Source organism: Oreochromis aureus, linkage group 11, assembly GCF_013358895.1.
Source record: "Oreochromis aureus strain Israel breed Guangdong linkage group 11, ZZ_aureus, whole genome shotgun sequence".
In the NCBI taxonomy this organism is placed as follows: Eukaryota; Metazoa; Chordata; class Actinopteri; order Cichliformes; family Cichlidae; genus Oreochromis; species Oreochromis aureus.
In genome coordinates, this window is record NC_052952.1 from 27,361,923 (window position 1) to 27,381,193 (window position 19,271).

The 19,271-nt window shown below is 39.2% G+C and overlaps 1 protein-coding gene across 2 annotated transcripts in view; it reads right to left on the reverse strand.

The window, feature by feature from the left end:
- Positions 1-4,690: 4,690 nt before the first annotated feature.
- Positions 4,691-19,271, reverse strand: part of slc9a1a (solute carrier family 9 member A1a) — a 29,730-nt gene continuing 15,149 nt past the window's right edge. Inside the window, exons 6-13 of one of the 2 annotated variants that reach the window (XM_039619451.1) lie at positions 16,812-16,901; positions 14,295-14,365; positions 13,844-14,020; positions 13,126-13,249; positions 12,664-12,765; positions 10,411-10,492; positions 10,059-10,115; positions 4,691-9,576 (exon numbers count right to left, since the gene is read on the reverse strand). In XM_039619451.1, the coding sequence (XP_039475385.1) occupies positions 9,287-9,576; positions 10,059-10,115; positions 10,411-10,492; positions 12,664-12,765; positions 13,126-13,249; positions 13,844-14,020; positions 14,295-14,365; positions 16,812-16,901 (993 nt within the window). In that variant the 3' untranslated portion in view covers positions 4,691-9,286. The remainder of the gene's footprint in view (positions 9,577-10,058; positions 10,116-10,410; positions 10,493-12,663; positions 12,766-13,125; positions 13,250-13,843; positions 14,021-14,294; positions 14,366-16,811; positions 16,902-19,271) is intronic. The other variant, XM_039619452.1, reaches the window with a different exon arrangement.

The following is a 19,271-nucleotide window of genomic DNA, read 5'->3' on the forward strand; positions in this document are numbered from 1 at the left end:
GGTAGGTTCGCATAAAGCATGCAGACTGCACGCTCACATTTAACAGACTACCTCTCCCTGTCAGTCATAAAAACGCTCAGGTGTGTCCCCTTTGAATGCGCATTTTGATGCGACAGAGGGTCAGATGAGTCCAATATTAAAAACAAACCAAATCATTACATGTAAAGAGCATCCACTCCGAGCATTAAAGAGCAATCAGGGGAAAATAAACAGAAGAGCCCTCATGCAAACAAGACCAATTTGACTGGCTCCTCGATGACGGGAACCCAGTTGACAGGCGAATTAGACACAGTGATTTAACTAGAAATAAATAAACACTTGGACAAATCCATCTGAAAAGCTTTCAGGCTTATTTCACACTCCACATGTAAATGCTGCAGCAGCGGGGCGGGCTATTACATATCTGGTATTTGGCAGTTAAGTGTGTGTTTAATCCACTGCTAAAATGACCTGGGAAGTCAGAGCCACTAACAGCGGGTACTTCATTTTGCGTTCAGCTTCACTTGAACTATTTTTATTTATTGTTTTTACTGGAAAGTTGCATTTGATGTGAAACCTGGCGGGCAGAAGATGAGTTAAGACGAGAAAAATGAAATCATCGTGCTGTCAAGCTCAAAAATGAAAGAAACACTCGGATGTAGCAAAACCATATGTGTCTTATCTTTATATGTATTGGTTTATTGGTGCAACACCTTATTAAGACATATGTATGCCATGTATACATGGAAATACAGTATGTAAGTCAAAATAAGGGACTGTACTGTTCTCTTGAGCTTGAAAGTGAATATTTGGCATAAATACCTTCATCACAGCCTGAACTCTCTTGGACAGATTGCAATAAGATGTCAGTCTTTAAGTAGTCTTCAGTTCTCAAGGTTTCCTGAAGGACATTCAAAGGTCTTCTTTGGATGTTGGCTGCTTTTTGTTGCATTCTCTGTAAATATGATCCCACACTGTTTAAGTAATGTTGAGGTTCAGGCTTTGGGGAGGCCAGTCCATGACTGATTCCAATATTCCATTGTGTTTTTCTATCCAGGGATGCACTGGTAATGCGTTTGGGATCACTGTCATGCTGAAAAATTAACCTGGTGACAATCAGACAATCAGACAACCCTGCCCCAAGTGGAGGAGTTCAAGTATCTCGGGGTCTTGTTCGCGAGTGATGGGAGAAGGGAGCCGGAGATCGACAGACGGATTGGTGCTGCGGCTGCAGTGATGCGGATGCTGCACCGGTCCGTCGTGGTGAAGAGGGAGCTGAGTGTAAAAGCGAAGCTCTCAATTTACTGGTCGATCTACGTCCCTACCCTCACCTATGGCCACGAGCTGTGGGTAGTGACCGGAAGAACGAGATCGCGGATACAAGCGGCAGAAATGAGCTTCCTCCGAAGGGTGGCTGGCCTCTCCCTTAGAGATAGGGTGAGAAGTTCGACCATCTGGGAGGGGCTCAGAGTAGAGCCACTGCTCCTCCACATCGAAAGGAGCCAGTTGAGGTGGTTCAGGCATCTGACAAGGATGCCTCCTGGGCGCCTCCTGGGTGAGGTGTTCCGGGCATGTCCCACAGGAGGCCCCGGGGCAGACCCAGGACGCGCTGGAGAGATTATATCTCTCGGCTGGCCTGGGAACGCCTTGGTGTTCCCCCGGAGGTGGCTGGGGAGAGGGAGGTCTGGGCTTCTCTGCTTAGGCTGCTGCCCCCGCGACCCGGCCTCGGATAAAGCGGATGAAGATGGATGGATGGATGGATGGATGGATGGACAATCAGACACTTTTCAGATGGTGTTAGATGAAGGATGAAAATCTGATGGTATTTTTCTCTGATCGTAATTCCCTCAATTTTAACATTTAAGATCCACAACACCAAATTCATCTCTCCAGTACTGCGATTGATTTTTCCCCCCTTAGGAACATGGCTTTCAGTTGCTTTTCATCTGCTGTAGATAAGTTATAGACATGCTACTCGTTCTTTTGACCTCCATTTGTCCAGTTTACTCCAATTTTTATCACCATGCCGAGAAATCCTAAACTTTCAGCTAATAGCTCTTTTGGAATCAGTGCAACAATGCAATTTTATGCCTGTCAAAATGTGTTAACTTTGGCCTTTTTCATAAATTCAACAAAGGAAATGGGGGGAAAAATTAAGTATTTTTGTGACAGGCTGTTTAGTAAAAAGTGCCTGAAGATACAATTTAAAATTGATTCTTTTTAAGTTGTGTAGTTTGTGTATCTGGATCAAGGTTCCTTTTATATGCTTGAATGGTTTATATTTCAATGTTAAATGGTGTGATTCAAACAAAACAAAAAAAAAGGCATTCCTTAGAAATGGTCAGGTACACGGACTGGACTGGAAATAAAAAAAAAAAAAAGAAAAGAAAAACACTTGAAAAGCAAAGAAATGAAGGCTGGCCCAAGACTTCTGCTGTATTTATTATGTTTTTATTTTTTACTGGTTATGGCGAAATGGATTTGCTTGAGTAGTTTAGATTAAAAAAAAGGGGTTCAATTAAGTCTGATGCCCTGGCCTTAAATTGTTCAGCCGTTTGGAAACCATACATACTCACCGGTGAAGGTTTAGTTCAGCTGAGCACAAGCAGCTGGAAACGTCTAGTCTTGGTTTGTCCAGTAACAAAAGAAACTGGCTCCATTGGCATGGATGTTTAAGCATTTGGCAACCTGGCTCTAAAGCTGGAACTCGAGACACATTTTTTAAAGACTTGTATGAAAGTTTTCTCTTACATCCAAGTGATCCGTTTGTTTTTACGCTGTACCTCAAGGTCCAGACAATTCACTGTTACTGCCATTTGCTCCACACACATCATCCTTCGGTTTCTTTTCCGTCACTGATTCTTTGGACAGAAGAGCTTAACTCTTGTTTGTTTGTAACATCGGTGATCTGGGAATTTAAGCTTATCTTATTGTTGACTGACCATTAATTCCTCTGGATGAGTTTCAGCTAAATGCCAGCAAATTTAAATACAAAGAGGATTTTTAAGCCAACAAAAGTTCCAGTAATTGGAGTCTCAAATCAGACTCTTCAGATGTAAAATTAACTTGGCAACTAAGCGTCTCTGCTGAAAATTGATAGAATGCGACAAATGCCATCAATTTTAATGGGTGGTTATGATGAACAGAGCATATCCGTTCAGCAAGTATTACAGAGTAAATGTGTTTGTCAGGCCAAGCTAGTTAAGAAGCACACGAGTCACTGTGATTTTCCATTTAACAGATATAAAGACTGAATAAACAAACTATCGCTACAGCGTCTGCAGCTTTCTCTCTGGATCTCCCAACAAGCGAGCTGCAGCACTGCCAACCCGAGTAATACCATTACGTTTTAACAAGGCAGACAGTTCATTCCGAGTTTATTAGACTCAGCATCCAAGTATCCAATTATAAAATGTCTCCAAGATATATAAATCCAACTCATCCCCTTTATATTTTACTTTTGGGACAGTGTTTGGTCTGACTGCTGTCTGACTTTATTTTAATTATAAGATGAAGCGCACTCCCCTTCTGGCTAACAAAGGTTATTGCACGTTCAAACTAGTGTAACGATCCAGCAAGGGAGTTATGTTGATCCCTTTCACACAATTGCTTCAGTAGCAGTTGTATTTTTGTGGCAGTTTTACTTGATTGGAATAACTTCAGCTTATGACTTATCCACTACATTTTAGAAGGACTTTAATCCACTGCACTCACCTGTCGTTGCTGATTGAAATTTGCAGGTTAAGACTTTACAAACCAGATAAACACTGTATTAGTATTTAAATATATTCGTCAAGTTCTTATTTTTTTTTAATGTATCGCAGCAGTGCAGAGCAATGATGTAATAATTCTTTTGCTCAGAAAGCAAACAGACATGTCAGTAGATGACAGCGAATCCACTTTCATGTCTTCTAGTTCAGAGAGCTAAACTTTAAGTAAAGATCAAACAAGCAGAACTTTTTGAGTTACTTATATTTGGTATTGGTTCCTGTCAGAGGTCAGAGGAGAATGGCTGGACTGCTTTGAACTAAACAAAAAACCCACAAGTGGCAACCAAGGTGTGCAGAAGAGCATCTTTGAATACACAAGACAGCAGCAGCAGATCACACCAAGTGTCACTCCTGTTAGGTAACAACAGGAAATTGAAGCAACGATTCATATGGGTTCATCAGAAAAACGTTGCCTGATCTAAGAAGTCTCAGTGTGTTCTGTGACATTGGGACGGTAGGTTCAGAATGTGGCATAAAATGACACGATACAGGGATCCAACCTACCTTGTACCAACACTTCAGGCTGGTGTTGGTGATGCAAAAATCCTGAATAACGCTGCTGATCATGTTCATCCCTTTATGACCACAGTGTACCCATCTTCTCCACAAAGCAGCAATGTCAAACATGCAGTCCTCGCAAACTGGTTCCTTGGATTTTAAAATGAGTTGAGTGTATCTGAATACCCTTCAGAGTCACCAGATCTCAATCTAATAGAGCACCTTTGGGATGGGGCGGAACAGCAGATTCACATCACGGATGTGCAGCCGACAAATCTGCAGCAACTGTGTGACGCCATCATGTCAGCGTGGCCCAAAATGAAGAATTAAGAAAGTTTAACCCTGGTATTAGCAAGGTGTGCCTACCAAAGTGTAAAAAGCCATTCAGGAGGGGAGAAAAAAAAAAACAACTAACTCTTTAAATGATGAGTCAGACTCAGGTGTGTCATAAAGTAAACTTTTAATCTTGTATATACTTTCAGATGTGGTTTTATTTACCAGTTGTTAGTTTTACAGGTCATTACAATGGAATGCTGAAAGCTAAAGATTATTCAACAAGAAAGTGCACACATGACATCCTTAAGATTCAGATTTGTACATCATATAATAAAATCTGCTATTCTATATTTTTCCATAATATCATTCATATATATATAAAATTAAAAATAACCTTTAATCAATGCAAAAATTCCATTTGAAAACATCAAACGAATGACTGACACAAAATAAACAAATGAATTAAAAGGGAATTATAATCCACCGTTTCCAGCTTCTCTGTTTGAAGACTAAGAACATCAAACCCATCCCTAATAATAAGGCCCTTCAAAAAGTACATTCCTTTATCCTGTGACGTTTCGGCTGACAATCGCACACAGCGTGTACACTCCATCACTATCATTATTGCTCCGTCTGTAATGTTTGTGTTAAAAGATAAAGGTACCGCTTGACTAAAGTGCTCAGCATAAAATAGTGACACACAACAGAGCCTAGTAAACACGAATGAAGACGACAACAGTCTTTGGATGGCGATGTAATGCCACTGGATGTCATTACAGTGCTGACAGGAACATGTGTGTCATTCTCAGATGACTGCCTTTAATAATAGTCAGCCTCATACTGCCCAGCTGGTGAAATGTTAGGAGTACTTCGACGGCCAGTGTTTTAGCATGTCTTAGCCCATGTAGTCATAACCAAATTAGTGCTTACATTTATTGTGCTGCCCCTTCTTGTCAAATCTTCATTAATATCCATCAATACTAACATAAGATCCAACAGATATGTTGAATGGGAGGAATCTCCACTATATTAGTGCATTTCAAAAATCTATGAGATGCGGATGCTGACTTGACCTTTGGAGTGACTGAGCTGAAGATTTCACAGATATCTGAGATATTGTCAATGAACAGAAACCAATAGCTGCCTGGAGATCAAGAAAAACACAAAACTATTCAGGGGGTAAAAAAGCATGCAAAAGTTACTGGAGCCTTTAGGTTAATTTGGTTGATTGTTGGTTGGAACACCGAGTGAGTGATAAAGCTTTACTTATACTTTGAAGGAAGTCAGCCCATTCCTACGCTGTAAAGCTTCAACTCCACCTTTCAAAGCACAGGTGACAAATGCTTCTAAACTCCTGGTACACGTAAACATAAGATGGAGAAAACCCACAGTACAGCCTTCTGAAAACCACATGAAGTGATGCAGTGCACAACATCAGATACAATACTTACAATAAAAACTTTCACACTGGAATAAGCTCATAAAAACAACGCTTTAAAAGAACAAATAAAGCACATGGTGTGTTTCAGAGAACACAGAAATATGAAAAGAAAAGAAAAATATGAAATCAACACTGGCGAGCCAACAGTGTTGATTCTGTAAATTCAACACCACAACTTAAATCTAGGAGGACACTCGGACAGCACGTCCTCTGCAAAGAACAAAGATGGATTACACAACAACGATCCCGATCTCACCAAACTTGTACGAACATTTGTACTTTGCACACACTCCACCTCTTTGCATGAAGTGTGATGAAGTTTTGCTTGGTAGTTTCTGCATAAACTTGCTGACAAGAACAAATGGCATCAATCCCAAACATCCGGCTCTGCTCACGCACCGCTTGATGATCGATTTATCAGTGTAGAAAAACATTCAGTGAACAAGAAGCAAAATTGTGAAGAAAACAGGCAGTTTAACTATAAAGGTCTTTTGTTTTTTTGTTTGTGCAACAAGCAAAACAAAGGCAAGCGTGATCATTACATGATGTTTTGTAATATATATATATGGTTACAATAAAATAGGTTCTTCTACAGGCTGTATGGCTTCAGTTTAAAGTTTTCTGCACCAAACATTACCCTCCATGGAGTGTGATAACATTTGCCCAAAATATGCATTTGGTATGAAAAATAAAGGTTTCTCTCTTTTTTTTTCTTTTTTTTCCTGGAGAAATTCAACTCTTTGGAATAATATAACAATACAATATAATAATCAATGATGTGGCGTCTTTTGTAGGATGTAAATGTGCCTCCTTTGGCTTCCCTCTGCTTGATCACATGCACAGGTATTGTGAGCATGTTTTAATTAGACAGAATTTGAACACTGGGACCTGATTTGCATCTCAACAGTTAAACATACTAATAAGTAGTAGTGCTTTTAGAAATATATTACTTGCTGCAGCTTTCCTAAAATCTAATAGTCAGACTCTGCAAAGTAGTAAAGGGTTAAGAGCAAATTGCCTTTAAGTTGCTAAAACATAGATCACCTGGGACGATGATAAAGAGATGTAGAGAAATGGCTCTCAGGATTTCAGCAATTTCAGTTCAACACCAATTTAGACGGCCATAAAAGCTACGTGCAAATATTACAGCCTTTAAGGGAACTTTAAAAAGAGGAGGTTGGAGGGTTGTTCTGCAAGTCATTTCAGTTCCAGGTTCTGGTACAATTCTTTGGTCTTTGACCACATCCTTGTTGACATTTTCACCACATATCTCCTGATAGTCTAACAGACATGCTGACATTTCAGAGCAAAGGGAAATTCAATTTAGTCAGGAAACAGGGAAATGAGATGTTTAAAGGTCTGTGTGAGCTGTAACTGATTTTAGAGAACCAAACTCAACGGTGTAGCTATGCTGAGATTTACTCCCTTTCACACGCATTCAGATGAGTGCATGTGATCCCCTGCTACAGTAACCACATCTAGAAGTTTGCAGATGATCGTAGGAGGAGCTAAGGACAGTCAGGCGCTTTTATTCTTTCCTCGGGTGTAACGTGAGGTTTGTGGTTGTAAGAACCTCAAAAAGGGTTCAGTTGTTAATAATACCAAGAAAACAACCTAGAACAGTGATACACTCACTCAGTTAATTCACTTGTTTTCAATGCCGAATTCATCACTCGATTCAAGCGATGTGATTTTAAACCCATGAGTTTTTCTTTCACCCACGTCTAATAACTGTGGCATCGGCCACTGCCCTTTTATTGAATTTAACCAGACAAGCAGGAATCAGCAATTTATCGCATCAGTAACTTAAATAACTAATGTTATATATTCCAAATCACTGAGTAGCTCTGTAAAAAGATGTGGACGTATTTTACAAACACACTGTTCAACCATAAAGAATATCAAAGAAACACTAGACTCTGTTTTCATGCCTGCAGGTAATGTTTCAGTCTTGCTCAGATGTGCAAAAACTCTAGTTAAGTGTAAAGACTGTCTTAATGCCAGGGTTAGATTTTAGCTTTGCCTTCAGCAATGATGTGTATAAGCCATAATTTATGAATGGTATTCATTAATATAGCATTTTATGTTTAGTCTGAATTTGTTACAGAGCTGCATAGAGTTTGATTTATTTTTTTTTTGCCATGACATGCCTGCAGTCTTAGCTTTTTAAAGAAGCTTAGGAGGCATGGACTGATTTCTGTACAAACTAACCCTCGAGTCTCAACTCTTGTTATATCCTCAACAATAATGCGAGGCAAAAATGCTTCTCCACGAGGTCAGTTACAAAAAAAAAAAAAAAGAAAAGTTAAAGGTCTACAAAAAAACATTTGGAGGTCTAAAATATGAGTAGTGTGAAAGCTGATGGGATGAGTGAGTTTTAAAGGGTCTTATAAACTAAACATAAAACATGCATATAAGGATATGACAATATGTGATTTAACTTGGGTAGTGAATTAATATGTATACTGGCAGATCAAAACATCTGTACTGCTTTACGGCCTAAACTTCAGGTTTGTAGGTGTTGTAGACCCCATAAAGTCGCTCAACAGACAGGAAAACAACTGTGGTTTACACGGTGACTAAAAAACATCCAGCTTTTAACCCATAACCTACAAACCTACAAACAGATGTTTGCGTCCCTGAAATTAAAATATGTCATAAAAAACAGATACAATTTTTAAAAATGCACCAAGTGAAAAGGTTTGACATCAAATAAGGCCTAGAGATTTCTAAAAAGCTGCAATCTAAACGATTGGATACCCAGGAACTTCAAGTGACAGAATGACAGCGAGAAACTTGAGTGCAATAAAAGTCAAAACTAGGCTGAAGTCATTTTTGTGGCTTACCCAGCAAGTGAGAACGTGTTTTTTGAAGACAGAAGCCGTAAAAACATGACCAAACATAAAACTAACAACCACGCTATCATCAAGACGGAAAAACAGTCTGACGCTAAAGTAAAAACAACATCGTCTGAAACTGGAACAGTCCAAACCTTTGGTAATGCATAGTTCTTTCCTGAATGTCTCAGACTGTCATCAAAACCCTCCACCATCCCTCACATAGCGACTCCAGCTGTCGCTCTACCACTGCTACCTAATAAAATAAAGAGCAATGAGAATAACAAACGAATGGCTCTTCCCCCCGCCGTTCTCAGGAACTCTCCTTTTGCTTTTTGTTTCCCGTTCATACAGTATTTGCAGTTTTGGCTTGTTTGGTTTCTGAACCAAAGAGATAATTTAGAGCAGAGCAGTGAAGCAGCCCTCTTCCCTCTAACTAGTAAAGGAGGGCTGCAGCCTGACCGTTACATAACTGGCCTGTTGTCTCAGGGGAGGAAGGCCCCATCCTCATCTTCGTCTGCACTGGGACCAGGGTCGCTCAGACACCTCATTAATTTCTGCTGATCTTTTGCTTCATCCTCTTCACCCGGCTTTTTACCTTCCCGTGGCCTCGACGGGGGCTTCATCATCAGGCCCTGCTCCTCCTCCTCCTGCTGGTTAGCCTGTCCGAACTCATCCAACAGATTAACTGAGTCTGGAGACTGAGGAGAGGCCAGGTCTACCTGGATCATGGGCACCTTGTTCAATGCAGGCTTAATGCTGTAGGCTTGCGGGTCTATAAGCAGGACACAGGTAGAATATCAGGGATTTCAACTTATTTCACCAGCCTTTAAAAGGGATATAATATCACACACGCATGCATGAACAAGGGATGTACAAGTGGATGAACAAATATTAAGGGCAACAGAATCACTGCACAAAACTACACAACAACAGGGTTTAGGACCGTTCCCATTATTTCTAGTGTAACAAAAAATAGGGTAAAGTTAGTCATGATCATTTAAAGGTGCAGCACATGCCAACTTTCAGTTAAAGTGAAGAACACGAACTGAAGCTCCTCAACATGTAACATGCTCAACTCCAATATGCTTGACTACAATAAATCACCTGTACGTGGCTTTTATCAGTTTAGTAATGAGTCACATCATTAGTAATGATTACTGAGTGTTTACAAGCAGGGTAACTGACACATGCGTGTTAGAATTGCTCATGTGATATCACGGCTTACGATTAATCTTCTCTACACTCACAACATACCTGAACACATTTTGTTTCCTTTTTGCACCTGATCAGGTTTGAAATCAGTATGTTTGCCTAAAATAAAACCACAGATTGTTTTACATGCTGGCTGGCACATGCAAACACATTTCCATTAGTGGGGAACTATCTGTTGCAGCAGCTGGGAACGGTAATAGTGTTTCTATGGCCTTTATTGCTCTGCAAATGGTATCGTGTGACCCTAACGAAATACAATCTCTGAATCTTCTGTGTCCCATTATAGACATTTTCTTATATTATTTCAGGAGGTACCTGGAAGTAAGATGGTTGAGACTACCTAGTGTTTTCATTTGGCTGGAGCTAAGAATGATTCATACATCGCTGCATTTACCTGAGGCCAGTCTGGCTCTGCACATGGTCGGGGAATCAGGGGGAGGGGCAGGGACCGTCAGGTAGGTATTCATCTCCTTTAACTAGGAAAAAAAAAAAAACAGAGATATTGTTGGTGTGGGATGGTTTAGCCTTCTCCATGTAATCAATCAAAACTTATAATACAGTATTGTACAAGTGTCAAAAACTGGCCATAGAAAAGGGGTGCAACACTTATTGAAACATGGAAATATGCATGAAAATACAGTTTATAAAGACAAAAATGGAGTTTGTACAATTCTAACAAGCCTGAAAGTGAATATTTGCTATGACCACCTTTCTTCTTTAGCACTGACTAAAGCCTCTTAAGAAAGCTTTCTTGTAATTTCTTTAAGAGCTTTTCAGTTCTCCACGTTTCTTGCAGGACATTCAAAGCTCTTCTTTGCATGTTGGCTGGATTTTTTGGCTGTTATCTTTAAAGGTGATCCCACACTGCTTCAATAATATTAATATTCAGGTTGTGGGACAGCCAATCCATCACTGACAGTGTGCCACTGTGTATTTTTCTCTCCAGGAATGCTTTTACTGCAATGGCAGTATGTTTAGAATCATTGTCATTCTTAAAAATGAAGCTCTTGCTAATCAGATGCCTTGTATATAATATTGCATGCTGGATCAAAATCTGATGGTACTTTTCATTCATAATTCCATCAATTTTGCCCAACACAACTGCCTGAAATTTAGCCCCAAACCATGACAAAGCCTGCATTGTGCTTTACAGGCTGTCGACACTCACTGCTACTCCATACGTACCGACAACGATTTGATCCAAACATTTTCTAAATTCATCACTCCAGAACACCTGTTGCCAATGATGTTCAGCCCAGTCCTAGTGTAATTTGTCATACCTCAGCCTTTTCTCCCTACTATCTTTCCTTTGGGCTCATGACAACCCCTCTTTCCTCTGAGACCATTTCTGATGAAGCTTTAGCAAACAGTAGATAGATTAACTGAAGGGCCAGATGCATCTCTTAGGTTCTTTCTCAGGTCTTTGCTGAATTCTTTCCTATTTATTAAGGACATGACTTTCAGATATTGCTTATCTGGTATAGGCAGTTTTTTTGTCCTCCACTTGTCCAGTTTCCTTAATTTTTAAGGACACTCTGCACAACAGGCTGAGCCGTGCCAACTTTCTGGCTAATATCCCTTTGTGAAATCACCCCGTCTGTCAAATTGTATTAAATTTTCCATTTGTCACAGATTCAACAAAATAAAAAAGGAAAAAAATTATGCGTTTTTGTGACAGGCTGCTAGTGCCTTTAATGCATAAAAATACAATTTAAAACTGGTTATTTGCTAAGTTGTCTGGTATGTGCAGACACAACACTGGTTCATCCCTCGAGTTAGGTGCTTTTTTATGCCTGAATGATTCATCCCTCAGTGTTAAGCAGCTTACAACACACAAATAACAAAACAAAAAAAACAAACACTGCTCTGAAAATAGTGAGGTAAAACAAAATGGGTGGAAAAGCAAACAATTTTCAAAGAAACTTTGTAAGACCTTTAGAAAGGCTGGAGAACTATTGTTCAAGATCACTTTGGGGGAAAAAAAAAAAAATACAATAAAGCCTGGCTCCTTGTACGCAAAACAAAGAAACGTGGGTGACTTCAGACTTTTGCACAGTTCTATATCTAAACATTCAAAATCAGTAATGTACAAAACTCAGATGGCAAGAAATCCAGTCTCTGTCTCATGTAATTGGTTGGAAAATACAGCAACTAAACTGAAACAGCTCAGAGATAAAGACATCATTAATCAATGTTATACAGAAACTTTATTAAAATTATGTGTCGCTTCATTAAACTCTGCAGACATCATCTTGAGCCTACAGTAACTTCTAGCACATTCAATTTAGCCTAAATAGGAGTCTATTTTTATTATCTAATTACAGGCTGGCTAAAATGAAAATAATCACAGAGCCACTCAACTGTGAGAATCAATCAGCTCCTATTTGTGACAGGAAAATTAATTTAAGAGAATGAGGGTGGACTCTAATTAAAACTCAAATCATAGTTTTAGTTGAATCATTTTACTGTTGGCTACACAGTACAAAAAAAAAAAAAAGGTAGAAAAACTGCTCCTTTGGTTCTATGAAATATACTTCGAGTCACAATAGGCTGCTTTCTTCAATACAGATTTATTTATTCTAGCAAATGTTTGTTCAGCTCTGACCACAGTATGTGAATAAATTCGATTTCAAAAACTGAAAATTACCTTCTTCTCTATCTGAAACATCTTTTGCTTCTTTAGGAATAAATCGCTGAGTCCATCCTCGTAAGGATCGGCCACCAGTGTATGTCTGTTATACGAGCGCAGCTGAGAAAGACAGACACATGAACACACATTAAAGAGATTGCAGTCCTGCAAACATCACTGCACATTTAAGGTTATGATCAGAACTGTAATAAAATTCTTTACCAAACTAAATAAATTAATTTTGCGTCTTAAAAAAAAAAAAAAAAAAAAAAATGTGCAGAACTAATTATTTTAACTCCAAGTCTATCTCAAAAATCAATAAATATGTTATAAACTAATGGGAGGGAGATCCCCTGTGAGCACCAAACAACACTTATTATGGAATGCTTAACTGCCAGTGAGACAAAGCCAATTTTTCATACAAATGGCAAATGAACAGATCAATAAAGCGTCCAACTATTCATTAGTAAGCAAAGTTACCCTCTGTCGTGTCCTCTGAAGGTTGGTCCTGAGGATTTTCCGGATTTCCTCCTCTTTGGTTTTAGACAGCTGTGGAATAGCTCGCTCTGCTGCAGGCTTGGTAGGAGGCCTGGGCTGGATGTTCCTGACAATGACGGGGGATAAAAGAAATAACAGAGTGTTTGTATAGCACAACAGTTACACAACTTAAACGTGTATAAACACATCGATGATGCCTAAAGATTAGACACATTTGATAAAGCACAGCTACTTATCTTTCTGTAAAAAACGCACAACATAACACAAAGGATTTCCCTTTGTGTTCATACTACGGTACTGTTTCCTACTGTGCACACACCATTTCACAATTAGAGTCACTTACACTAGAAATTAAGACTGGTCAAGGATTCATTTAGCGATTTATCACTGATTGCTTATCCTTCTTGGATAATACAACTATCCACCTTTACAGTTACCAAACACTCCTCGTTACTTGGTAGAAGAAAAACAAGAGAGAAGGTGTTGTTTATACAAAAGTATTAGCAAAGAATCTGCAATGCATCAGTGGTCATTTAAGCATGAGCCATTTGCCTGTCATCAGTCTTCCCAACTTCAAAGCTATGCGCAAATCCAAAAGATAATAAAAATAGGCTAAAAATGTATTTAAAAAAAAATGGATAATTATGTACAAACACACACACAAAGAATTACTTTGAGCACGATGCTGTTTAGCACTTACTGCATGGAAACAGTGGAAGGCATAGCAGAAGGCAGCTTGATTCCCCCTCCACTCTCCACCAGCTGAATGGCCTGTTTCATCTCCATCTTGTGGTAGAAGGCAATGAGCTGCGGCTCTTTGGAGCGTTCGCCGGCAATCAGACACTTCTTCACATACTTCTTGTTGAAGCGGTTCAGTCTGAAAGGAAGAAGGGAGCGAAAAATTAAGACGGAGACAAAGAGGGAAATACAGGAATTAATTACTGGCAACAACATTTCTGCATTTATTGACATAAATAAATATGTTGTAATTAGATGAAGAAGAGGCCAAGGCCAAAAAAAGAGCAACTATTAAATATTTCAAACTAGTCGATACATACAAGTAATTTGTGATAAATATTGTTACAGTTAGCTATATTTGAGTTATAAAATTAATAATGTTATGTCAGACTGATTCTCTTTAAAATCCATACTTGTCCTTCCAGTGGTGATGTCCATAGTGTCCACAGATATCCTCGATGCCAGTGAGTAAGTGGTCAAGGAACTGGGGATGGGAAAAAGCCACAATAGTTGTTGAAGAGCCTTAAAATTGTACTCCAGAATGAATCAGACTTTCTGGACTCTACTGACCCCAGTCCTCTCTGGGGAGAAGTCTCATGTATAATAAAACGGGCTCAGAGTGGTGCAAAGACGCAAAGAGCAACCCTCCATCTATTATAAATTACATCCAAAGGAACATATTACATTTACTGGATTTAAAGCAAATTTCTTTTATGTAAGTCACAATTGCAAGTTTCTATATTTCCCATCCCTCTATCTACAGTTTACCACTTGAATGTGAAAGTATTTGTCGTGTAACCATGATTACATTCACTCTTATACTACACTCAATACTCAGCTACATCTTGTAATTCTTGCATTACTGCTGTTACACTTGTTGTAAACACCTTCTGAGATTAGACCGACATCATCATCATTATCATCATCATCATCATCATCATCGCAGCAGACAATTCAGGTTAAAACAGAATCTATGAGATATGACCAGCAGCAGCAGGCAGGTGATTGATTTGACAGAATTTATTAACAGTGGCACCGTGCCTGCTCAGAGAACTGAAGAAACACACCGATGGATTTGTTGCTCAGACTGCAGCTGGCTCGCCAATCAGACCAGTGCTCTGACTAAGCCTGCAGATGACAGTCTGACAGTCGGTGTTGCCATGGGAACAAGTCATTAAGCAGAACTGTGCAATCTACTTCTGCTTTGTCAGGAGTGACTGATTCACATAAAGACTGTCCCGAACTGTGGGGGTTAAAAGGTCTCATTTTTAAAAGCGGCAGCAATGGATGCTAAATAATGAAAAGATCAATATATAGGGATCCATTCTGTACTGTTCTTCAGCTACAAACTCCCTAACTGTGGGGTTTCTCCTTAGACCAGCTTATGTCTATTCAACACCTCAATAAAGAAACCAGTACACGGTGTCCGATTTAACTCTTTATGACCACACCACATTATGCAGTGAATATCTTCAGAAAACAATCTTACCATCTCAAGGTGATATTTTCCTTTTCAGCTCTATAGTTATACAAACAGAATATCATTTACATTCTGATACCACTGCCAAGCTGAGAAATGTATCCCAGCAGCAGTGTACTGGCAAATGAAGAAAAGCAACCAAACACAATGGAGATGGCAGAAAATGGGCTAGTATGCAGATTATTTGCCACCATATAACTTAGCGCGGAGTTTCCTCAAGCACTTCAGTGAATCTAACCTCTGGTGTTTTACAGTGAAGGGCAAGCCATTAAGGCTGCCTGCTTCATTTGCATCAAGAGCTGGTGACTCATAGATGCCTGTGTGCATGTTTGTGTGTCTGCTCATGTGCAGTCTAATTTTCTGAGATGGGTTAATGACTTTAACAGTAGGTCAGTGGACCACTGCGGTTAAAATTTCTAGAGTATCAAAACCTACAGATACCAGACATGCTTTTGGATGTGATGGGTTTCACTTAAATCAGACAGTTAAAAAAAAAAGCAGAATAACTGTACTACCAAAGTAGTAGTATTTATTTATTGTCATTGTCAAGAACAATGAAAGTGTTGGTATTATAGTATGGGTCACCAAAAACGAATTTTATGATCCAAGTGTGCATCAAACATGCTATACAACTATGCAGTACCACCACACCGTCAGTAGGTGGGAGCAACGACCAAAGTTTGAAAACCTAAACGACCTCAGAGGCCTCATCAGTTGAAAAGCATTTCACATATCCTCCTGAGAACCAGGCTATTCATTTATGTCCTCTCTAATGGGCATTTGTTTTTGGTCTATATCTTTTGACTTATTTGAGCTACCCTACCAAGTCCTGATGTACTAAATAGAGGACATCCTCGGCTTTCTCATGTGTTTGGGTGGCCTCTTTTAGCTCCAAAGAGGCAGGAAATTACAAAAAAAACAAAACAAAACAAAAAAAAGTTCAGTGGGAAGATCCTTCTTCTTTTTTTCCCCTCAGCTCTCAGGAGGATATTACATAACCACTGAAAGGAATGTGTAACACCTTTCTTGCCAAACATATGCTTGTTAGCTTAAGTGGTGATTGCAATTTGCCCATAGGTGTGGCTGTGTGGGTGCCTGGATATCTATTTCTCTGTGTTAGCTCTTATATGGACTGGTGACCTGTCCAGGTTTTACACTGCCTCTCACCCACAGCTGTGATAGGCTCTAGATCCCACTGACCCCAAGTTTGATAAGCAGCCAAGAAAAAGGACTGATTGATGGTTGGGTGGATGCTGCACACATTCCTTACAACATAAAGTGGCTCGAGGTGACTGTTTGGTGCTACATAAATAAAACTGCATTGAACTGAAGTTCCACTAGTTCAAATAATTCCAGCATTTGTCAAATACATACCAAAAGGTTTTGAGTCATATGTCTGTGCAATCACTGCAACTGACAGTTGACTGCTGTGAATGGCTGAAGGCTGTACCTGGGTGTGGATCTCTTCATTAATGGAGCGTTTGGCCTCTTGTTTTTTCTTCACCGCCAGCAGCTCCACCAGGGGTTTGATGGTCATCCCCTTTAAGGAGGATAAGGGGAACAAAACATTATGCAATGTACACACCTCCCAACAGTGGTTAACGTGGTAAAGACAGAAATATATGCATATCTACCTGTCTGTTCAAACAATTAACACATATTGTAGTGTTTTTCTAACATTTCTGCATCTCTTTGTCAAAGTCATGAAGAAGCTCCACACTTTTTAAATCAGATCAGTCCTGGTTACCGAAATCAGCTGAAGGCTGAGTAGTATTACAATGCACATTTGTTAGAAAATCCCACAGCACATAATATTTTGCAATGTACAGGAAGTCCCAGATTTCAACAAAATCATGCAAAACTAGTTTGTTACATAGTAAATGTAAAATTGGAGCTAAAAATTTGCATAACACAAACAAGTCTTCTGTACGGGTCTCCCATCATCCTCCCCGTCTTATAATAATGACTAATAATGTTTGTTTTCATGTATGTAAATGTATCTGCTTTTTAAACTGCCAACATTGAGAAATAACTCAGACAAAAAACAGAAACAAACATCAGCATCTTTCATTCTCTTAATGAACTTTCACTTAGTTATACTGGAAATGTTCTTATGTTATTATATGGCATGATTGCACCGCTCTGCACCTCGGCAGCTTGAATGTATCATTCTGCTTATTAAACAGATTAAGACAGCCATCTGGTTAACAGTAATGGCATAAACTGGATGACAGAGGATTCAAGCTGTTTAATAATACAGGCATGTATGCACAGGAGCCTTTGCCTTTATCACCTCATGTTTATTCCATACTTATATAAGGACTAATATACAAGAACTTTCAAAGATGACACTCCTTTCTTCAGGGAACTTGCGATTTGATTAAAATGCTGCACTTTCACCTCATTGGCACAGCTAATCAATGTCAGACTGGCGCAATAAGACTGATTATATTTTTTAACAATTTGCCATCTGAGCCTGAACAAAAGATCCATTATTTTTAGTCTGAGTGAATTTTATCATCTTTCTACACTTGTAACAATGCCTGCTCATAATTACAGAAATATAACACTCTCTGTACTGTAGCTTAACATTTAACTACATTATAAACATCATGAATGTCCTACCAAACTAACTAGTTTCACGTGGCCATCTTGAATAAACAGTCATGCCAATTAAAACATCACTGACACTAAATTAGACATTTAGCCATGATCAAGATCATAAATCCAGACTTGTAAGGGCTCAGTTCCTAGTTTAATGGCCACTAGGAGACAAACACAAGTAACCCAAAAAAGGGAAATCTCATTCATATGCCGACTGACAAATAAAATAATGAAGATTTTCACTTCATATCAGTAAGACTTCCAAATAACAATGCTCATGCAGATACAGACACAAACTAAGCCTTGGAGGTAAAAGAGGCTTCTAATTACAAACTCCTGGTCTGTGCTGGCGACAGAACCAGAGTTCCAGCAGCATGAATAAAATATGTTTGAAATCTAAGTTTTAAAGCGAGAGAATGTGCTTTCAGGGTTTTATTTTAGTTGCTGCCTGTCTGGGGCCATCTTACCTCTGAAAATCTTCCTACAATCCCACCTGGAGACTGATTTATCTGACATGGCTAAGTGATGCACCGCAGTGCTTAAAATAAACAAAACACAATGCATGCGCAACACTGAATGTGTCTTTATCTTGAATTCATGTTTCCAGAACCAAGCTTTCAGAGCAAAACTGCATGTCTTTAGATAACCCATATCTGTTACTCCTTCACAGTTTTGGCATTTGATCTGCAGATTTTCTCACTTGCATTTGTGTATTGCGTACACACCTACAGCACAAAATTACATTTTCAAAAACAGGAGCTCCGAGAAAAGAAAATAGGAGTTGAAGCTGAGGAACTAGTGTGATAAAAATAGGCTTTTGTTCCTAAGGGGGGGAAGTAATAACCCTCCTTCTGCAAATATGTTCTATGAAATATTTTTATTTTTAGTTTAATTCTCTGCATGCATGAATGGTTGCAAAAACATTTGTTCTGAGAGACTAAATTGAGAGACAAACAGTACAGGAAACATTCAAACTAGATGTATTAGATGCAAATATACTAGACCAAAAGGAGCTCTCTTGCAAACCAGCATTAATGCTGCTGAGAGATGGAGATGAGTGGGTAGAAATACACATCGTGATAACAACTGATGTGATGTCTAATCTACACTTAGCAGCCACTTTTCACTGTGGCATTTAAATGATGCTCAGTTGGTATTAAGGGTCCAGAATGTGCCAAGAATATGTCCCCCCCCTACACCACTACACAACCAGCAGCACTCTGAACACTTAATACAAGGCAGGGTGGATCAATGCTTTCACGTTATTTACACCAAATTCTGACCCCATCAGCAGCAGCACAAATCA